The sequence below is a fragment of the Columba livia genome, chromosome 4 (genome assembly GCF_036013475.1).
Source record: "Columba livia isolate bColLiv1 breed racing homer chromosome 4, bColLiv1.pat.W.v2, whole genome shotgun sequence".
Taxonomy (NCBI): Eukaryota; Metazoa; Chordata; class Aves; order Columbiformes; family Columbidae; genus Columba; species Columba livia.
The window spans coordinates 42,890,904-42,913,419 of record NC_088605.1 but is presented as its reverse complement, the minus strand read 5'-3'; the positions used below and the strand labels follow the sequence as shown (position 1 = coordinate 42,913,419).

Below are 22,516 nucleotides of genomic sequence, written 5' to 3'. Positions count from 1 at the left end.
AATTTCTAATTAAGGATAGCCACGATCTTTATCCATGTCAAAAATGTACAATTTCCATGACAGTCTCAACCACCAGGAAAAGACAGAGATACTTAAAGGTTTCTACTTCAAGTACTGTTCTATGCCTGTGTCTCACTCCTATGTTTATACCAAATATTATTTAATTTAGGGCAAGAAAATAAACTTAGCAAGTTCAATAACAAAGGAAGGAGGCCCATGAATCTGGCCCTGCCCATGTCAGATGCAGGAATGGGAAGAACAGTTCATATATTCTATTAACTGCTCCAAACTGTTCCAGTTTACCCGCACCACCTGTCAGCCTACAGTTGGACCATATCAGGAGGGTACAGCTTTGACATCGGTAGCTTTCACTTCCTCAAAATGCATTTTTCAAATGTTTCAGACACGGCTTTTTGGGAAGAATTTGATACATGTTATCTGTTTTGTTTCATGCACAGCTTATGTAAGACACACATTTCTTGGTTTCAGCATTTAAACCAAGGACCTCTTTCACTCTAGCAAGTCAACTCTAACTCCACTCACCCTGTGAGTGTCCAAAAAGCAATTTTCAAACCATTAAGCAGAACTCATGATGTTTGAAATAATCTATAAATCATTTGGTTACAAGATGTATTATTTCAATAATTATAGCTACTTGGCTGCTATTGTAATGTTAATCAGGTATACAGAACATATGCTTATAAAATTTTATTTTCCAGCAGACACAGAATACTCGAATGTTTTTCTGGTAAGTTTACTCCCTTAAATAAGGTGTATTTCCCCAAGATTGGGGGAAAAAAAAAAAAGCCCCAATACACAGCTGTTTGACTGGGGGTGGGGGGGATAACCCCCCACACACACACCAACCACCCTGATTAGCACAAAAAGATTAAGATCTTTAATTTTTGATTACAATCACCATATATATAGAGAGAGTCATTGTTGTCAGAGACAGCATCTTGCAGGCATGTTGAACCTCTTTCCCCTCCTGCCCTCCCCCATCCCCCCAGGTCACATTAGCCTTTATTAAAGAATTCTATGAAAGACAAAACAACATGCACAGAATATTTGTTTTCTGAATTCTGAAGATTTTTGTTTTTTGTTTTTCTGGTCTCAGAAGTAGCTCATTGAAGCGAGATCATTTTTGCTACAAGATACCAGCTAAACTATCAAGGAAGAGGTATGGCAGTGCCTTCTAGACATAATCAATAGTTACAGGGTTCATATTCTCCATCCAGGAGTCCCACTGTTGAGGGACTTTTCCTATTAGCTTTTTAATATTTTTTGATCTGGTAACTGGTAGGACTTCAGCCTTACTGAAGGCTATCTACTAGTGTCAGGCTAAGAAGTGTCTTGCAAAAGGAACAGATCCCACAATAATAGTTTGAAATCTTCTGGCTCCTTTACCATACAGATACAGTGAATGTTGGAGAACATATTCAACAGTCACAAATGGCAACAATGCTTTAACACCACTGTGTTGTACTACAGTGAAAAATGAGCTGAAGTTATCAAGGTAGAAATTGAGACTGGTAATGTCAATATATACCAAATAAAATAAAGGAAAAATAACTGCCCCCAGTCTCACCTGTTTAACACCACTGAGCACAACATAATATGATAAAGAAAACAGAAAATGAAATGTTTTACATTATTTGTAGGCATTTACTTACAGTGCTCTAATTAGAAGATGAGTATCCTGATAAATAACATTTTAGAGTAAGTCATTTGGATACCATAGTTCTATTCTGAATATTGTCACTGACTAAAGGAGAAATCTGTTTTTTTAATCCAGAATCTAAATTAGGTGTCTGAAGTTGAGCACTGTTGAGATATTCCATTGTTCAGAAATATGAAACTAAAGTGGTAAATTTAAAATATAAAGAGGAGCTAAAAAACTTTAAGCAGCATTTGGATGATATTTCTAGCTGAAGTACTGCCTCACATTCCATTTCAGTAAATAAATCTCACCACATCTTTCCCCTTCAGAAAAAGAAACACTATATTTTCACAAAAACATTCTCTGAATTTATTTGTGTTGTATGTAGCACACTGAAGAATTGAAATTAGCCTCATAAATTTCAACATTTTAGTGTTTCTTACTGTCATTGCTTCTATCAGAGTACTGCGTCATCTAAACCAGAAAGTTGTTCAAGTTTTTTGTTTGTTTGTTTCATTGTTTTTAAATCTGCTTAGGTTCTCAGTTTCTTAAAGAGATTGTCATTGTTAAGACACAAGATAGAAGCAATCATGTTTTGGTTTTACTGCACAAACTACTCCCTACAAGCCCCATATGCTACACTCCTAAAACCAAATTTTAATTTTCCACTACTTCAGAACACAGGCTAAAAGTCTATCTATTGTGATGATGTATCAATTTTATTTGGTGTCCACGTTAAGTTTTAAACAAATGTAAACATTCACTATAACTTATAAGTCTATTTCCCATTATAAGATTTCCACACACCACCTTTAATCTATAAACCCCTATCCCTTCACATATTTTGATGAAGTTACTGAGCTTAACATGTCTCTGGAAGGAGGCAATAGAGGAAAGGCACTTCACCTTAGCAGTCACCCCATTTACTCAAAAAGAAACAATTATATAAAACCCAGATGTGCAAGTATTATTTTTTTTGTCTTTAATTTCTTGAGGAAATAATTGTTTTGTGTTTCCCCCAACCTCTACCCCAGTATTCAATTGTTTTACTAAAAAAAAAATAGTCACAATAATAAAGATATTGGTGTTTGTGCATGACCTTGGATATTTTGATCTGGTAAGGAAAGCCCATCTTTTCATTTGAAGGACAAAACCTCAACCATAAATACTGTGAAAAATTCAACTTTGTATTTCAGTATAAAACCGATCAAATAGAACATTTTAAGATTTTCAATCTTTGAAAAGTCTGATTAAATTTAAGTGGAACACTGAAATTTAAATGCATGTTCCCTACAAAAGTGAGTTTGATTTAATGGAATTATTTCAGTAGACTTATTTCTGTGCTGATAGTAGTTATGAATTGCTGTTACTCAGAATGCAACTATATCCACAACATATAACAATGTTAACAAAAATAGGGCAGCTTTTCAAAAGAATATTAATTCAACCATTAGGTAGGCTCATTAAAAAATGGCCTTATTTTTTCCCAAAAAAAAGCCATCTGCCTGTTTTAACCAGTAAAAATTTGCTGCAAAGTACTATAAACATGTTCGATAAGGGCCTGTATTGGCAGAGTTCCAGCAACCTGCAAGGTGTGCTCGAATTATGTAAAAAAGAGCAAGTTGCATATTTTACACCTTCAGTATAAGACACTTAACATAAGGTATAACTCAGCATTCAGGCTAGCATCTCTCAGCATTCAGAAGATTAAGTAGTCCCTAAACGTGCATGCTTTGGTAAATATGCAAGTAAACTCTTCATTGTTCAAATTCCAAGCAAGGAACACCCGTTAGCCACGAACAAGCTGCTGGTCTAGCAACTTCAATACCAAATACAAGCACAGGTCATGCAGCCTTACAAAACTCCTCTGAAATTCTAAATTCTGCTTTTGCTGTAACAGAGATTAATATCCTTTGGGTTTTGGGACTGTAAGTACACTCAGATGAATGAGGTCAACAGCCACATTTGTAAAACAAGCTGCTGTGGATTAATTTCCAAGAAACAACTGGTTTATTCAGGTTAAAAAGGGTGATTGTCCAGAGCACTGAATACCAACAAAAAGAAGAAAATCCATAAGATATCTCTAGAGTGAAACAGTTATTGCATTAATTTTTGGAGTCATTTATTCAGTGTACACTCAGTACAGCCCCTATAGAGCTTTAATGGAACTGCTTGAAAACGCATACCTGACAGCAGTATTCCAGATATTTTTCAGCCGTGCTTACCTTTAAAGAAGCAATCTTCATTGTGTACAATGGTGACCTTTTGCTTTTTCAGACAGGCAGCCCTGTGGACTTCACAATGGTTTTCATAGAATTCTCCATCGGAGCCGCACACAGGCTTGTAATGCGGCTTGCAGTGCTCCATGCACAGACACTCAGCCTGGCCAGTCTCCCCATTCACAACGCAGTGTCTACCCAGTCCGCAGTACTTGTTTTCACATGATCTGAAATGGCCATCTTGACCCATATACCCTAAAAAAGAAAAAAAAAAAATAGTTTTGAGATGTGAATTACATTTTGTTTAATTGCGTGCAACATATAAAAAAGATTGCCTTATGTAAATGAAGTGAGAATATGTCCTTTGTTATATCCTTGATTAATGCTTTACATCAGTCAGAGTGAAATAAATTTGATCTTGATATTATAACCAGGTATACTCTTAACTATTGTCTTGGGTTAGATTAACTGCAATTAAGAGCAACATCTAGTAACATAAGATTGATACTCTTAATTAAAAAAAAAATCATAGTAAATCATGTATTTTTAAATGTATATTGAAGTTTGTTACCTTAAGATAGCTAGGCTATTGCATGTGGTAGACCAATGCATTCTCTAGAATTTAAATCACAGAATCACAGATTATGTGAAGTCAGAAGGGACCCATAAGGATTAATGAGTCCAACTCTGTATTCCTCATAAGTCTACTTAAAACTAAACCATATGACAAAAAACATTGTCCAGATGCTTCTTGAACTCTGATAAGCAGATAAAATAGACATTCATACATCGAGACTGATACACAAGAACTAGAGCTTTGTCAAGGCTATTAACCAACCTGGACAAAAAAAACAAACAAAAAAAAAAACAACACAAACATACACACACACCAACAAACCACAACTCTGTAGTGGCAATACAGTGACACTTCAGGGAACAGAGCGTGTTGGAAGAGCAGAACAGATCTATCAAGTAAATGGTGGCTTGAAGGAGTCAAATGAGCCTTTGAGTATTTGGGTATTTCAATTAGACAAATGGGATTTGGATAACAAACAGAGCTTTAACAGGGCTGCAGTAGAGATAAAGTAGTTTCTGCTGCACCCAACTCCCACTTCATTCTGCTCCTAGAAATATGGAAACGGATTGTCCAGATTAGGCTACCAAAGCCATCTGTCCATCTTCTATCCTATCTGTACTGTCACCCCTACGTAAAGTACTGCAGTCAGTAGCAAATCTCTAGGGGAACAGGGAAGTTATGTGTACAGTAATATTTCCTTCGTATATCCTCAGTTTCCATCTTGGCTACCACAGAACTAACTATGCAGTCACTTCATGGCAAGGGAAAGAGACAAGGGAAAAAAAAAGACACACCACAACCATAACATTAAAACACACAAAACAACACCACAACAGATCTGTCAATTTGCAATTACTAAAACTTTAATCAGTGTTCTGATACCATAACTGTCCTAAAATAAGTATAAAAATACTAAGATGTCTCCAAATGTGGGACAGACACTGCCTCTCACAGTTTCTTCATCTTATTCTCTTGCTGTACACTTCTAATCTCCAGAACAAAAAAGAACTTGATCCTCAAATACTATATACACTTAGTATTTTAATGCCTTGCAATAAAGGGCGTTTCAAAAAGATGGACCCAACATGTTACAATTACACAAAAATTTACTAAGAGTTTAATGAGTTATCAAGTTTTAGTAACCTTTTTATAAATGTTCTATGTTCTCTCCACTTGCTATACAGACTATAAGAGTCTCATTCATTGGTAGTTCATGCCTGCAAAGATATAGTGATTTCAAATTGGGTCCATCCTTTTGAAACACCCTTCACTTTTCCTTATCCTTACAGCCTAGCAGAAGGATGCTTGGCTGCCCCATAAAAAAACAGTAAGAATAAACAAATGGCAATGCATAATTTGGTGGTATTAGATTCATGTTCTTTGGTGAAAAGCTAACATGTCAATATTATAGTTTGATGCACATTGTTTCCAACCACTGAGAATTTGTAATTTTCACTTCAGGGTCAAAAGTAAGTTCTTAGATCTTTTTCTTCTTAAGTTTACAGGTCTATTAGACCTAAGACAGTGTTTTCAGTCTTTGCTTTCTCATACAGCACAAATTTTCTACAGGCAAGCATACTACAAAAAGCACACAACCATGAAATTTGGCTCTAATATGACAAATGTTCTCACTTTATTATGTAACAATTTGAGTACAAAGTTGAAAAGACTATATATTCACCTCAAGTGTTGTATATCTGAAATAACTACACTATAGCAATGGAACAGTATAGACCAGGTTGATGGTGGGTTTGACTGCTCATGCACCAGACTGACCTGAAACGGGCAAACCCAATTCGACAATAAAAATTTTCCCTAAGTTTTTTAAAATATTACTCTTTCTGCCAACGTACCACCATTACATACAAGCAACAGAGATGAACTGACAAATTAATGTAAATCCAATTTCCTTCCACTACCACTAACCTCCGATAAAGTCTGGCATTGTCTGAGAGTACTTTACAGCACAGGTCATGTACACACATTACAGAATTCTAGGACTTCTTTGAAGTGATAGAACTGCTGCAGCTTGAGGCCAAAGTCCATAAATCATTATTATTTCTGCTTTCTGAATTGGAAGATAAAGATCTCAGTCTGACAACTGCTCTGAAATACTGAGAGGTGTGTGGTGACTCAACAATGCACTGTGCTGTATATTGCTGTGAGAGGAGAAACCAATTTAAGACTTCACTTGGGACTTCATTTCAGTACTGTAATTGAATCTGATGCCAGAATGCAAAACAGTTACTTTCAGATGAGAATGATTTGCATAATATATATTGATATATGTCAGCATATACCAATCATGTACATCAATAAACAAGCAAGCTTTTTGCCCTAATGAAAAACTATATTACTTTGTTATGAACTGTTTTATAAACATCTCCATTTTTTACACCATTAACCATTCCAAAACAATACATGTAGTTGCATATATCACTGCATATGCAACTTCTTCTATTGAAGTAGATAGTAAAATTCCTATTGACCTTAACAGAAGTCTTTGCCTTAAATTCAGCTATTTTTAACGCCTTCAGCATTATTAACAAGCACTGTTCTGTGCTATTTTTAATTTGGGAACTTCTGTGCTATTTTTCATTTAGGAACTTGCAGATCTTCTAATGGATTGCATGAAAAGGAGCAGCTATGCAGTGTTTCCAGCGTTTTACAGTACATATTTAAGAAAAAACAGCTTAAATGTTTATTCTTAAAGAGTCCACCAACTAGTGGTTACTGAATCACTCATAGCAAAAAAAAAAAAAAAAAAAAAAAAAAACAAAAAACAACACACATATACATATGTATATATATATATAAAATCCATGCAATTTCAAATGAGGTGACAAAATGTTCATAAACACAACTTTGATATAAATTTGAACTAAAATGCACTCAATTCTGAAAATGTAAACAAACCAATACATAGTAAATAGCTACTGTGAGAGAAAAATAAATTGATTTAGACATACATACATATATATATATATATAGACATATTTTTAAATAAACTAGTGACACAAATCTAGGAATTTTAAGACTACCAGTAGAAAACAAGGTTATATGTAATGGCATGGATTTGATCTTCATCAGTTAAGTCAAAATACTAATGCTATTGTGGAGGATCAATTCAAATTAGCAAAAGGTGCAGGGCACATACAGTAATCTTGGATTTTTTTCGTTCACCTGAGTGATAAAGCAAAAAGACCTGCAACTGAATAATAAAGAAACAACTGCAAAGAACTATTTAGGAGTACTACTGAGAGAAGTTTTTCCATGGATACTTATATTTCCTCTTTGCATTTTTGGGCAATTATTCATTAAATATTGGGACAACCAGACCTTCTGATTCACAAAGGAATAAGCTAGTAAGACAAAGAAGATATCAGATGTTTTGAATAGCCCTAGTAAGGGACGTTTACCAGCTATGGATAAAAAAAGCAGTAAAGTACAGCAATCTTGCCATTATCAAACAAGAAACTATCTTTTAAATCCATTTGGGCTGTGACTTGCAGTCCATTCACAAAACACTTTTTCAGTGATTCTCAGGAAACTCCAGTATTACTTTGCCTGCCTGGAGTTATTGTTAATGGCAGTATACTTTTCAAAGAGTGATAAAGGAGATTTTTGAAGTGTGTTTGTTTGTTGTGGTTTGGGGTTTTTTTGTTTGTTTGTTTGTTTTTTGTTGTTGTTGTTGTTCTGTTTTGCTTGTTTGTTTGTTTTTTTTTAATGCCAGTGTAGATAAGTGTACTGGGACAAAATGGTTTAGGATGCAGCACATATTCAGAACACCACCATCACTACCTCCCCTGCAAGTTAAAAAACAAAAACCACCAAGGTTTTCTGAAAGCTATTATTCTATCTAAGCATTTAGATTTAGAAAGTAAACTAGTCCAAGATGAGCTTAGATTCCCACATTTGGACATAATTCAGTAATTTAGTAGAGTAAGCAGCCCAGCATATTCAATATTAAGAGACTGAGAACAAGTAAATCAAGATGACAAATAATCTATCCATGAATGCTAATCTTTTTCAATTTAATTGGTATTGCTTATGTGATGATAAGTCTGTATTTGTCAGGTGTCACTGAATTTTCAGTAAAAAAAGTGTAATACCTACACACACCGAGAGGCTTTATACTACTAGATAAAACAAAACGTGTTTTGTTCAATTTGAAAGTCAGGAAACTTAAGTTAAAAAAACGCACACTTAAGTAATATCATTAAAAATGTGTTATGCCTAGGACAGACAAAGCAGTCAGATTGGTTTTTCAGATTCTCTTGACACTTGAGCTCTAAACAGACATAAAATAACAAAAAGAAAAGAGTGTGGTTTTTTGTTTTTGTTTTTTGTTTGTTTTTTATTGGAGAAGCAAAAATGCTTTGACTTTTCATTTAAGACCATTGTAATAAATACAGTTTCAAGCTGTCACGATTCCTCATACATGCTCCCTAGCTAAAGGCCAGCAAGAGCAAGTTTTAGGTCACAATCACATCATTTACACTTGGGAATAATTATGTGGATGTTGTAGTATGCTGAAGGCTCAGAGGAATATGCACTTTTAACTAAACAGTTTAGAGAAACGTTGCACATGGGAACTGGCAATTCATGGGATTGTGAATCACCACATTCTCCAGTTGGCCCTAAACTGGAAGACATGGGCTTTCTGTATGTCGAGCCCTCTCCCACAAACTCAGACTTTTTTTTTTCCCCACGCATAATTTGCATTCATGGGTTCTATGATAACTTGCAGCACTATCTAAATAAAAGTGGCAGCTATTTTTAGAGACAATAGATCAATAACTTGTATACAAATAACTGATGCTGATTTTTGGGGTCAACATTCTTCCCCTCTCCTCCCCCTTTTGTTTAAAAGGTTTCTGTAAATTACAATTCCAGCTCTACAGCTGCATATCTGATATATTATCTATGAAAGGCCTAACCATGACTGTAATGCTAATGTTGGTAAGTGTTCAGTGCAGCCTTAAGTTTCACATGAAGCAGAAATATCTCAAGGAAAGCAGTGAGAAGTGGAAAGAGAAGATTGATCACCACCTGCCATTAACACTGGTAGGGAATTAACACTGAGCATGACTTAACATGAACTGTATCTGCTCATAAATATTAAAAAAGCCCTAGACTTTTATTTTTTTAAAGCTATATTGTTTTAAAAGTAGTTATTCAACAAATTTTATCACCAGCAAGAACAGCTTGCAATTATACTGACCGACCATGACACTAAATCTGCATTACTCATTATCCAGCTCCCTTTGTATACAAACTTCTTCACTAATTTAGCATTTTTTTAAATTTTGGTTAGAAATACTTTAGGCAGTAGACAAAATTTAAAGGAAAGAGTGGGTTATTTGAGAGTAAATAAAAATCATTAATAATTTGTCAATACAGCACGTATGGCAATAAACTTCCTGCTCATAACAAACAGTACATATCTTAATAAACTAAAGAGATACAGGATTTTGAACTCTCCTTACCAATGTATTGTCTAAATACGGTCTTAGAGTGTCTTACCATTGCACATGCCTTGATTGCAAACTGGCATCTTTGGTTGGTTGATTGTTATGCAAGCCTGTATTGTAACAGACACCACAGTTTTAACAACTGACTCCAGAGTTATCTGCATTCCAAACTCTTACCAGCTTAGCCAAGCTTGTGGACACACTACTAGGAATTTCTATTTCATACATTTTTCTGAAGAGACAGGACCTTTGGAATACGGTCATCTGGGGCAGGGTAGTGGCGTGGAGAGAATCTCATTTGTGGTCATGTTCATGGATTTGTATGCAAAGTAATTCGAATGTGTGTGTTCTATAAATTATATACAGACATTTAAGTATTTCTTACTAATTCTTGAAGTGACAAAAATGTAAATTCATGCTTCATGTTTATTCACTTTTTTTCCTGTGACTGACTTAATGAATACAGAGCATCGTCAATTTAAACAGACTTTCATACCACCAACTAGAACATGAAGCTCATAGAAGTAGAAGGAAATATACCAAAAATCCAAGTATATTCAAAACATCCAAATATATCAGAAAACCACCTTCAAAACCCTAACTTTTAAAGAAATCAGCCTTAAAAATAATCCAATCTCACATCCTTTTCAAAGTAAGATTAAAATCAGAGATCTGTCGTCTTTCCATTTAAAAGTCCTTTCCCATCTCTTCACATTCCACAGGTTTTTTTCATCAATTTATTTAGAAGCTTAATTACAGGAAAAAAAAAATCAATTAACTGTCCAATACATTCTGAAGTTCTCTGTCTCCACGCAGCAGTGGAAGCGGAGGAAGGACACAAGAGAAAGAGGGAATTGTGTCAAGAAATTACCGCCCAGAAAGACTACTCAAATAGTAGCATTTTTCCTGCCCTCGGAATAAAAAAAGTTAGGAAAAAAACCCAGGGTACACTAGTCAAGCCCAAAGCTCATTCCTCTACAGAGAAGCAAAGAATCACTTTTTTACCTAATTAAATCTGGTAGAGGAGAAAGGAGTGAGATTTCACATCACAGGTATGAAGAAAAAAAACATCTCATGGAAAAAAAAAAAAAAAAAAAAAAACAACTCTTAAAATTGTGGTCCTTCACCACAAGGAAAATCATTATAGTAGCAATTTAAACATAGTCATAGAATTTGAAGGCAATGATTATGAACACAATAGGAATGACCAGTTTGAATAAATTCCCATTGATAAAGGTGGAAGAGTATTCACAAAAGGCTGATTGTGGTAAGATTTTTTCCGAAAAGCAGTTCAACAGCACATGAAATTACAGATGGCCAAGTCTGAGGGGCTCTGCTGCCCTTTACTGGTGTGACTTTGTAATATTAAGGTAATGAGATAGGAGGTGAAAGAACTTCAAAAGATGACCGATACATCCAATACATACGCACAATAATGTGCTACATCACTCTAATTAACTGCAACAAAATGCCTGCATATATTCAGTTACCAAACCAAATAAACAAAAAATAATTTAGTGCATAAAATGTGAAGGACAGTTCTAAACCACGAAGTAGGATTAAATATGTGGAGTTCAAGACAATAATTGCACAGAGATAAAACAATACAAGGTTTACTTAAATCAATATTTTCTATTTTCTAATTATTTAAACTTGTGAAATAGCTGTACAGCAAGAATTCTTAAATAAATACGGCGCAGAAATCAACTCTTGTTAGAATACTGTTCTTCCTCCCAGCAGGCTTTCAGAAGCAGAGGTGCAAACACGCTTTGAAGACAGAAAAAGAGTGAGCTATTCCCATTTCCATACCAGACAAAAACTCCTCTTAAGAGCTCTGTCAAGCAATCCCTCATCATGTACTCTTTTCTGTAACTCTGCTCACCCCAGCTGTCACTGAAGGCAGCAATTTGGATCTCTTCAAGGTTTCTCAGAGACAGAGGCAAAACAGAAGTTCATGTCGGCAGCAGTAGTGGTTCAAAGATGGGAAGGCAAGAAGGCAAGAGAAATTCAAAAAAAAAAAAAAAAGAAAACCAAGAGCAAGCACCACACCTGTGCAGGGCAGGGTGACCATATGCAGCTGCAGTCCCCTGGCCACAGCCACCTGCAGCTCATACCGCCAACCCTGTTCCCAACTGCAGCAGCACTGCAGGTCATACACATGGCAGAGCATTAGTTGCTGTGTTATGGTTTTCTTTAAGCATCAACCAAGCAAGCTGGAGGAGCATATACAACTGTGTACTGTGCCTGCAACCAATTTTTGACTGGGTCTTGTACTGTCTTCTTCTGTATTCCTCTCTACCTGACTCTCCCCCACCCCCAACAAACTCACACACACAAAAAAAGCCCTCCCTTTGTAGGGAGACTGGAAGTACTATAAGGACTCACACCTGCTTAGAACTTCATTGAAATCTTCTGGTGTGCTCAACATTTATCAGTGAGGATTAACAGAAAAATACACACACATTATGACTACATATGTTGCCTTTTTTTTTTTTTTTTTTACATTTAAAGTCAAGCTGAATACACTTAGAAGAATGCTTGCACTGTGTATTCAAATACAGTGATTTTCTTACTCTCCTGTAAAGAAAATTAGGAACAAAATAGGAGAAAGTGCCACACTTCTAAGAGAATAAATATGCAAAACTACAGTGAAAAAAAGGAGAAGGAAAACCCTGTAACATCAAGACAATTTTCAAGTGTTACATACCCATCTATTAACCTGAAATATGAAAACCTCCCATAAGAGTTTATCTGCTGGTCAGAAACAGCTTAGCAACTTTGCCCATGCAAATCCCTTTATTCCACCAGCACTCTGCAGCTATCTTGAGCAAACTTCAAAGAATCTAGCTTCATCAGAACAGAAAAAAAATTAAATCATACCTCCTCAGCCTGAACCAAATTGCAGACAGGGAGCAAAACACCAGATCAGAAAAAGAGAAGACATAAAAACACACAACCAGCACTACATTAATTTTAGATAGATAGAATCAGCTTTTTAGGCAGAAACATATCTTACCTTCCAGAGCCTTCACCTGCTCCTCCCCACTTCCTGTAAACTGATGCTTTATGGGCTTTGTCTGGCCCCGGTGCCCAAGCGCAGCCCCACGCCCCCTGCCCTGGGGCTTCCCCCGCTCTCTCCCTTCCCCACTCCGCATCAGGAGGCTCCGCAGCCGCCCAGCTCTCTCTTCCTACGGCTAAGACTATTCTTCTGTGGATTCCTGCCTCTATAAACTCACTCACAGGCATATTAAGCGCCCGCTTCAATATCACAGCATAACAAATGACTGTGACAACTTCACCGCACAGCCCTTCCTCCAGAGCAGCACCCTGTCAAATCTCTGCCTGAGCCAAAATCAATTTTGCCACTGAAGTGCTGCTGGGCAATGCTCTGGCCCTGTGCCCAGAGCCCAGACAGGGTCATGTGTGCAATCTCATGGCCCAGGGATCCATGGGTTCCCTAGTGTGAAATTACTGTCCTGGCTGGGACTGTTCATGTGCTTGTGGGAGTCAAGAAAGTGTTGTCAAAGTCTCTTTCACTGCTAGGAAGTGATCTGGAACTATATTAAGACTTGCAAAAATCCTCTTCGTTGATCATACTCCTTATATTTGACCAGGGACTGTTAAATTGGTAAAACTACTGGAGGGCTCAAGACCTGCTACTTGCCTTATACAAGAGAATAGAAAACATACAGGTCTGAAACTAACAGATGTACATATTTGGAGTAAGAGCACTGCTGGGTCTACGTGTAAATATAGACTGATATCCTTCCAGCGGTTTAAAGCCAGAAATTCATTACTTTCAATTAAATGCTTAGTTGTGTACCTGGCATTTACTGTGTTTTTCTTTCTCATATATTATCTTTGTCTTTTGAAAAGTGTTTATTATCTGTTTAACATCAAACCAGCAGCAAACAGTGTATGCTCTAAAACAAAGTGGGAAATAACACGTTTGCCTCATCACAGATACATGGACCTTTATTCAAATGGTTGATTGCTTTTCAATTGCAGCACAGCAGGCAATCATCTATTCTACCAAATGTGTTACCCAATGTCACCAAGAGCAGGAAATGTGCATCACAGAGACAGCAGTTTTGAAAAGGTCGTAGTTTGAATAACCTTTCACACATTTTAATGCTTATTTGAAATATAGCTTGCTGAACATCACCAGGGGCTAGCTGAGTTCACAGGCAGACAAAAAAACCTGAGCATTGCTCACTTATTATTGAAAAAACAGTCTGATTAGTTTTAGCAACAATGACCAAAATAAGTTAAACTCTCAGTTAAATTATTGACTGGAGTTTTCCTTTCACTTAGTTAAAAATTAGAAAGGCTGTAGGATTTGTTCTCAAAAACTAAGTAATTTCTGTATCACACAATAATATTAACTGTTCCTTTTCAAATGAAGAACAGATTTGTCAATTTCGAGTTAATAGTATAGTAAAAGACTTTGGTTTCCTCTACAGGCATATGCATCTTTCCCTGCGATTAAATACACTCCTATACAAAACAACATTATAAACTGAAAATTTAACTTATCCCCTGATCAAGAAGCTGGTACTAAAAATGTCATTGCATTTTCCATGGTCCAAACTAGCATACCATAATCCAGATACTTTACATTTCTCGTGTTGGGCATTGAAACAGCACTGTTTTATTGTTGTTGTTTGGTTTTTTTTTTTTAGTTCAAGGCCCTCCCTAGAGCGAAGAGCTGTGACAGCTTTCTACTACTTTCCCGAGGGACCTCTACTAGAAAAAGTATAGCGTAGACATTGAGCGGCATTTAAACCATATGGTTAAAGTGCAGCATCATTACTGTTCAAGGAAAGCTAAAAAAAGACATGTCAAGCATTTTTAGATTAACTGGCCATATTTGCTCCTGGTAAATTTGACATTGCCTATTTTTTTCACATTGTTACTAAGGAACTGTGGTGAGTTGACCCTGGACGGCACATAACTGTCCACGCAGTTGCTTGCTCAGCCCCTCAGGAATTCAGAAGGAATTCAATAAGGAATTCATCCACTAATTCCCATCAGCAGGCAGATGCTTAGCCACCCCCTGGCAGCAAGCGCACATAACAGGGCCATGCCTTAACCACCGATGTCCCCCCTTCCTCCTCCTTTTCCCCAGCTGTTATTGCTGAACAACATGTCATATGGTATGGGATATCCCTTCGGTCATTTCAGGTCAGCTGTCCCAGCCGTGTCCCCTTCCAGCTTCTGCTTGGAGAGGAGCAAAGTGGGAAAAAGAAAAGGCCTGGGTGATGGATGTGCAAGCCTTGTTCAGCAGTAACTAGAACCCAACAGTGTCCTGGTCACCCATCTACAAGGCGACACTATGTGGGCTGCTGTGAAGAAAATTAACTTAATCCCAGAGGGACCCAGTACAGGAACAGTGTGAGAGCTTTGTAGGCGTTAGTAAATCCAGCAAGGTAAAGCAGATGGGGGGGAAGTGGGGGGAGGGCCAGAATGAAGTTAATCTAAAGTGTTAATCAGTAGAAGTTTTTAGGAAAAAGTATACTTAGAAGAATGTGATAATTTTTATATTCAGAATTTGTAATTCCATTTCTATGACAAAAGTATTAAAAAGCTAATATTTTCCATGACCTTTACCTGTGTGGAAGATAAAGACGTAAAATTTAAAAGTTTAAGGGTTATTAAGGCAAGTTATGATCTTTACAAACCAAATGACCCATGTGTGGATTTCTGAAAGAAAACAAACTTCAAAATGTAAATGTTATTGCTTCTGGAGCTTGTTAAAATATAATCATCATCTTGTGATATCTCATGACTTGATTCTGCCATTTTAAGTTAGCTGTCAAGTGATGGATAGCAAAATGCACTATGTATACACCTCTTTTTTTCAGAGCAGAATTGAGCCTATTTTCTCCGTATATTCAGCAAAGTTGTGTCTTTTTCTGGAGTTCAAGTTAACCCAAAATATCTACAATTCTAAAAACCACCGTAAAAGCTAGGATGTACTAAAATGAAAAGGCAAAATGCTTTTCCAGAACTCTTAGGGGAGAATATTGCTCCGTGAAAATAAAAAATATGTGGAAAAGGGAAATATCAAGAACTTTCGTCTTGACGTAAGTTGTAATATTTCTTTTTGAAAAATATATAAGAGCAATATTCCAAATAAAAAGTCTATTTAAAATTATTTCCACATTTATGTATGTCTTCATACTCCTTAAATGTTAAAAATTACCTGTTAAGCCAGAGACAGCCATTCAAGTAAATATAAAAGTAATTTCTTTCACAGAATATAATACACTAGTGAGATGACTCAAGCAAGCAATGTGACTACCAAAATTTTTCTACTTCTGTGCTTAAAAAAACCCAAAAAACAAAACCAAAAACAAACAAAAAAAAAGTTTCAATTTTGGTACTCTTTGCAGAAATAGTTCACAATAAAATTAATTAGTTTATTCTTTCAGTGCTTCTAATAAATATGTCAAAGCAAACTAAAATAAAAATATAAACAGTCCAATCTCCTATGTTGTGAAAAATCAATCTTATAAGAAAATGTGTATGTATCTTTATGAGTGAGAGAGTATTTAGCTTTCAACAGAAAGAGAAATTCCAGGCAGATACTCCCACTGCCATGATTTCTGCATTAGTTGATATAACTTCCAGCTAGTGGCAATTTGCCCTTAATATAAACATGGTAAAAATACTACTTTTTTTCTTGAATAATATTGGAAATTGATAAGACCCAGTAGCATTGCTACATGTGATTTAATCTAAGGCTATAATAATAGATAGCATTGCTACATGTGAATTAATCTAGGGCTATGGTTACGCATAATCATTAAGCACTTCAGAAACAGAAGCTATAGAATTAATTGTACAGAAAACATAAAGATCATTTTAAACTACTATTCAAGAAAGCACTGACTGCAAGAACATCTATAGAGTTCCATAGCTGCCACACCCGTGGTTCGGCCATTGCATTTCTTCCCATCAGGAAATGGCAGAAAGTTAAACTGCAAACTGTGGTCATTGCAACTACCAAGTCACTGTAAATTATTTGAATGTTTTAGCTACTGAAGTGCAGAAACTTTCTGAATGAAAGTGAAAATCCTGCTATAATTTTAATTGTATATGTAATTTCCAAAGGAAACCTAATTTTCTTACACGTTGATACAGCTAAATAGTTTGTTATACATCATACTTTCTTAAGTACAGTGCATTTTCTGCTTTTAAAGCCTTCTTTGTCTTGCTTTTTAGGGCTCATCTTATTTTCATCTTAAAGAAAAAGAATCAGACTTACAATGTATCAACAGTTTGAGACCTTGTAAAATTAACTTTTTCTTCTTTTCTCTCATTACGACCATCTCATTAATAAGCATCATACAAAACCAAAACAAAACAAGGGGGAAAACAACTTCTGAGGAAGAAAAAAATCTTCCAGGTGACAATACTTGATAAAGCTAAAAATTAATTACATTTGGAATTCTTTGCCTCATACTAAATCCTAAAGTCTTAAATGGGTTATGTGTTTTCCTGAGTAAAATTCACAAAGTTTAACACATTCATATTGGTTTTCATTCATGTAGTAGTCACTGGTGGCTGTACACACACACAATTGCTTTTAACTGTTTGATGATGTAATATTAAACAAGCTTGCTGTTAACACATACAGCAGCTCACTCTACTCAACATTCTGTCTTTTTATTTGTTGCATGCACAATCTCAACATGGGTGTGCCCATTTACAGAAAAATATTACATCTTTGTGCTTAAGCTTTTATAGAACAGTAACAACTAGGAGAAAATAATTGTATGTGTAGTGGTATGCAGGACATGAAAAGTGCATGCAAAGAACAAAGACATGAAGTCAGAATATTCAGAGTAATTGAACGAAGTGTTAAGTGCACCATCTGAAGTTGTCTTGGTACCATCTGATTCCTGCAGCTAACACAGGAACCATACCAAGTGCTAATGATTAAACTTGGCAGACTTTCAAGGTCTGAGGTTGGTTTGTTTGGGTGTTTTTTTCATATAAATGGACGATTTATCATTTTAGTTTAGCATTTGTTTAACTTCAGGACTGTAAAAATTAGAAGCCATGTTGTGTGTTTTGTGTGCATTTATCCATTTGTTTACTGAAATCACGGAAATACCATTTTACATTACCAGATAGTTCACAAGTGACTCTTTCTCGATTATTGGATCTACACTGATACTAAAGTAGACTGAGAGATCTATGTTCGTTATTAAATTCATGCATGGTGCACAGCAGATTCTTAAGAACAGTACTGAGAGCAAGCTAAGTTCGTACTTAACAAATAAATATATAAACAAATAACTAAACAACTGACAAAAAGTGTTTAGTAGATAGTGATTTTTCTAACCCTATTCTTATTTTTAATATTGTATTTTAATAAAAAGGAAAAATCTATCTTGACAGTTTCTCAGATAGTATTTAGTGCTTCTGGTTGTAAAATAATGTTCATTCTCATAATGATATCTAACAGACTCCTTTTTAAGACAAAACAGCTTATAAGGAACAGCAGATAAAGTATTATTCTTTTTTTCCCCAATTTTCAATTCAGTCTCTAGAATCTAATGATCAACTGCAAGGGCACGTACTCTTCTTCCTTGCTCCTGAACTCAGCCTCAAGGTCTTTCCGTCTATCCTAAGTTTATTTTCTCTTTATTACAATTTGTGGGAGGAAGGAAGAATCTTTGCTGAAGTTCACGCTTCTTGGGAGATAGCCATCGACTTGAAAAAAAACAGTCAGTGTAAGGCTTTAAAAATCAATTTGTCATGACTGAGCTTGAATTTGATGGAAGATAAAAATTAAAGTCAAACATCTTAACCGTGTGATTTTGGTTCCTAAGTTCACACCGAAGGACATACACAAAAAGTAAAACATCTGGTTCCTTTTGTTTATTTGGTTCAGCCAAAGCATTTAGAAAAAAGGCATGTCTGTGTTGTGATCTCACATGTTAAGAATCTATATGTCTATCATGACTTGCTTTCAATACTACGTTTTTTGAGATGTTTTCTAGTAGTAAGAATATCTTCCTACTCATATGATGTACCATTCCATTGCTAATAACTTATAACAAAACAAAACAAAAAAAAACCAAAACACACACAACAAAAAAAAAGTAACAACCACTCATATTTTAACCTGTTGGAATTTGAAACACTTCTCTGTCAGAGTTCTATTGAACTCTCCTCTTCGGTTTGTGGTATTCACTATTTCTGATGGACTTGAATTAAGCATTCAGTGATCATGTGGAAAACAATTCAGCTTCAGATTACTGTAACAAAATGAGAGAACTAAATAAAGCGACTGTTTTGCAAAACAAAACAAAACTCTGAAGCCTTGTACTGAACTACAGGCTTTATCCTCTTCAATACCAAAAAACAAAATTCAGCTTTGCAATGTAAAGTAATGCAAGGATGCTTTATTGCTTTTCCACAAGAGCCTTACGTTGCACAGTTATGTTTCTTCTCTGTCTTAACTTTCCTAGTATTTTCCAAGATAATCCAGTTTTGCATTAATTCAGTCAGGTGTAAATTCTAGGCCTCAAATAGCCTGAGTTTCTACTCCAGGTAGAAAAAGGGAATCATAAGAGACTTGGAGACAGCAGTAGAAATTGGTTCTTGAGATTATGAAATTTTGTGAGTAAGATTAATTGCCTCAAGCAGGAAGTTGTTAAAAAAGCCCCTAGTGACAAGCACTGGAATGTGAGGAAAGACTAGCCTTGCTACATTCCCACTACAATAAAAGAAACATTAGAAAATAAAGAGCTATGCAAAGAAATTCCATGTTTATTTTTCTCCCACTGTTGTTGAGCCATTCTGAAACAATCTCATTGAAAGGATAGCTTTCCTGAAGTCAATGCAAAAACAAAGAAGAAAAGCTAAATGTTGTATTCATGTGAAGAAATGGGAGGAAAATAGGTCAATAAACCCTGCACTGAAGTACAAAATAGTAGAATACCCACAACTCAAAGGCCAGGATTATTCCAGTGTTAAAAAAAACTATGAAATTCAATGAAATGAAATCTACACTAAAGTGAAATCTACTCTTAAAAAGACAATATTGGAAGTATGCATGAAATAATGCATAATTCATCTTGTAGAACATCTCATAAAATCAACCCAAATAGCATTAAAAACTAGAATTATTTTCACTCCAGTGCTGACACAGTCGTTCAGAAATAAACATCAACAAAATCTGAGGCTAAACTGAACAATGCAATTTATTAATATGTCTGATAACATACATAAATCAATCAATCAATCAATCAATAAACTTGCTTTATTGCTATGACTGTCAGCTGTCCTTAGAGTAGAAAAAAGAGCTAATGTCTCTTTTTGGGCAAGTAAGGTGTTCCAGTCAAGCATTACCTGTTCCTTCCCTCTAAAAATCTTCTTTCCTTTCTATTATCTTCTCCTTCGTTCCACTAAGAAAGAAAGGAAACTTCCTTCTTTCTGAGATTTACAATTCACAAACACCTACACCCTTTTGCTTAGTCAAAACTAGCTTAACATGACAAGCTTTTGCAGGTAGCTTTGTTATCCTGTGTTTATTTATTTTTACATTTCTGGTAGTGCAATAATGAAATCCATCATTACGTGATGCTGTAAGTTATGACAGAAAGTCATCCGTCTGTTGTGGTCTACCTAGGCCAATCTTCCCAGCTTACAAACAATGCATGGTCTGTTGACATTTGGAATATATTTTGTATTGCCACTATGTGAGAAATGTGTAGTTTGTAAATATCATATACCTAAGATCTATATAGACAGGAGAAATACACTATTTCACAACTCTACAAATCGAAAGTGATGCATACACAAGTAGGATACTTATGGCTTTGCTTAAAACAAGACTAGCTTCAGAATGAGCTTCCAATGACCTGTAGACAAGTCAAACAACTGAGTAGAATATTTCTGAAAGATCAAAAGTTAAGCTACAAAATAGCATCCAGATCACACTGATGTCAACAGTTAACACAGATGAAGAAAATACTAATCATTAAATAGTGAGCTGCTTTTTTTTCCTAGGCAATGGGAAAGATACAGAACACAAAGAGCCCTTCAAGAATCTAGTGAGCAGACTTTGAATGAACAGGGATCCTTGTTACTGATGACAACTAGGGAGGGAAGGTGCCTTTGCTCATATATTCCAGTTCAAGAAGAAAAACCAGTCTATTGCCAAAATTCCTCCAGAGAAACCTCTTGTATGAGATACCAGGACTGTGCAAAAGGAAGATCCATCAACCACTGTGCATCTGCCACAGGCTCAACCCATTTTCTTTTCACCCATAGCATTCAAATTTTGATCAAAAAATCGTCTTCATTAAATAATCATTCTAATAATTCTGAAATAAAAAATATTAGAGTAAATCAACACAAATGGACTCCTGGGGATATCAAAGGCACTTTAAATAAATCTAGTACTTCTGTCATTAAAAAGATGGTCTGAATATTTTCAAATATTTTTATTAATCATTCTGAACTCCAGCACTTTGTGCTTGGACATAAAATGATGCTGTATATATGTAATGTAAAAAAAAAAAAAAAAAGTCAATTGATACTTTAGCATTGAAAATACCAATCAAACCTAGTGATATCTACATTCTTATGCACAGTAGGGTCTACTTCTTATTCAGTTAAGGTTTTTTTGTCAGTACTTCACATATTCACATGGATTCTTCTTTAAACCCAAAGGGAGAAAATACCATGTTTCACGAACCTTTATTAGTTGGCATATTCATCAGGCAAATCCACTCCCTAAATAATAATGTCTTTTATGTTGCCTTCAAGAGAGTAACATGTCAAAATCTACTAATAGTTTAAGACTAAAACCAAAGTAAAATAATTCTAAATTATCTAACAGGTACTGCTGTGGGCATAGATTCTTCTACCATCCTCTATTGTACATGGTACATGTACATTTTACACGGCTCTGTGAATAACTCTAGGCATAAGAGGTAAATTTTAGAGTAATTGCTGATAAAATAAGCAACAGCTCAACGTGGAAAATAGAGTAGTAGAAGCTGATCTAAAGAGAAAAGTATTCAAAAGGTGAGGAAGGATTTAGTATGTTATTTAAAAAGGTTTAAATACAACTTTAATAATAAAAGCTAAATATTTCATTAGAGGAAGTAGACCTGTCAGGTGAATAATATGTTACGCTGCTACAGTTGCTCTCATGCTGTGTTTGTTAGGATTCTTATCAGTCTAGTCTGTGTAACATATAGAGAGTGATTCCACAAAATCGAAATTGAACTTGTACTGAAGAAATATGATGCACTCAGCAACACAAAGGAATAACCAAAACTCTGTGTTCAAAAATCAATTCTGCCTTTCGATGGGGATTCTGATAAAGAACATTGGAAAAATCATTACAATCTTTTATGCTTTTGTTAAGTACTTCATAAAATCAAAAGGAAATTAACTTAGAGAATCCTGGTGAACCGATAAGTATAAACAGAGTTTTCTGCTAAAGAGGACCTTAACTTCAGATTTTCAACTCTTACCACATGTTTTCCAGCATGTGATAAAATCAGAAAATACAGGGAAAGTCATCTCAGTTGCTTTATTTACTATTCAACATCGT

At 35.4% G+C, this 22,516-nt stretch overlaps 1 protein-coding gene across 5 annotated transcripts in view; it reads right to left on the bottom strand.

Annotated features, from left to right (window-relative positions):
• The window catches only part of FSTL5 (follistatin like 5), a 307,998-nt gene that overhangs the window by 212,434 nt on the left and 73,048 nt on the right, over positions 1–22,516 (bottom strand). For all 5 annotated transcript variants that reach the window (XM_065061431.1, XM_065061429.1, XM_065061430.1 and 2 more), the window contains exon 4: positions 3,886–4,134. In XM_065061431.1, the coding sequence (XP_064917503.1) occupies positions 3,886–4,134 (249 nt within the window). The remainder of the gene's footprint in view (positions 1–3,885; positions 4,135–22,516) is intronic.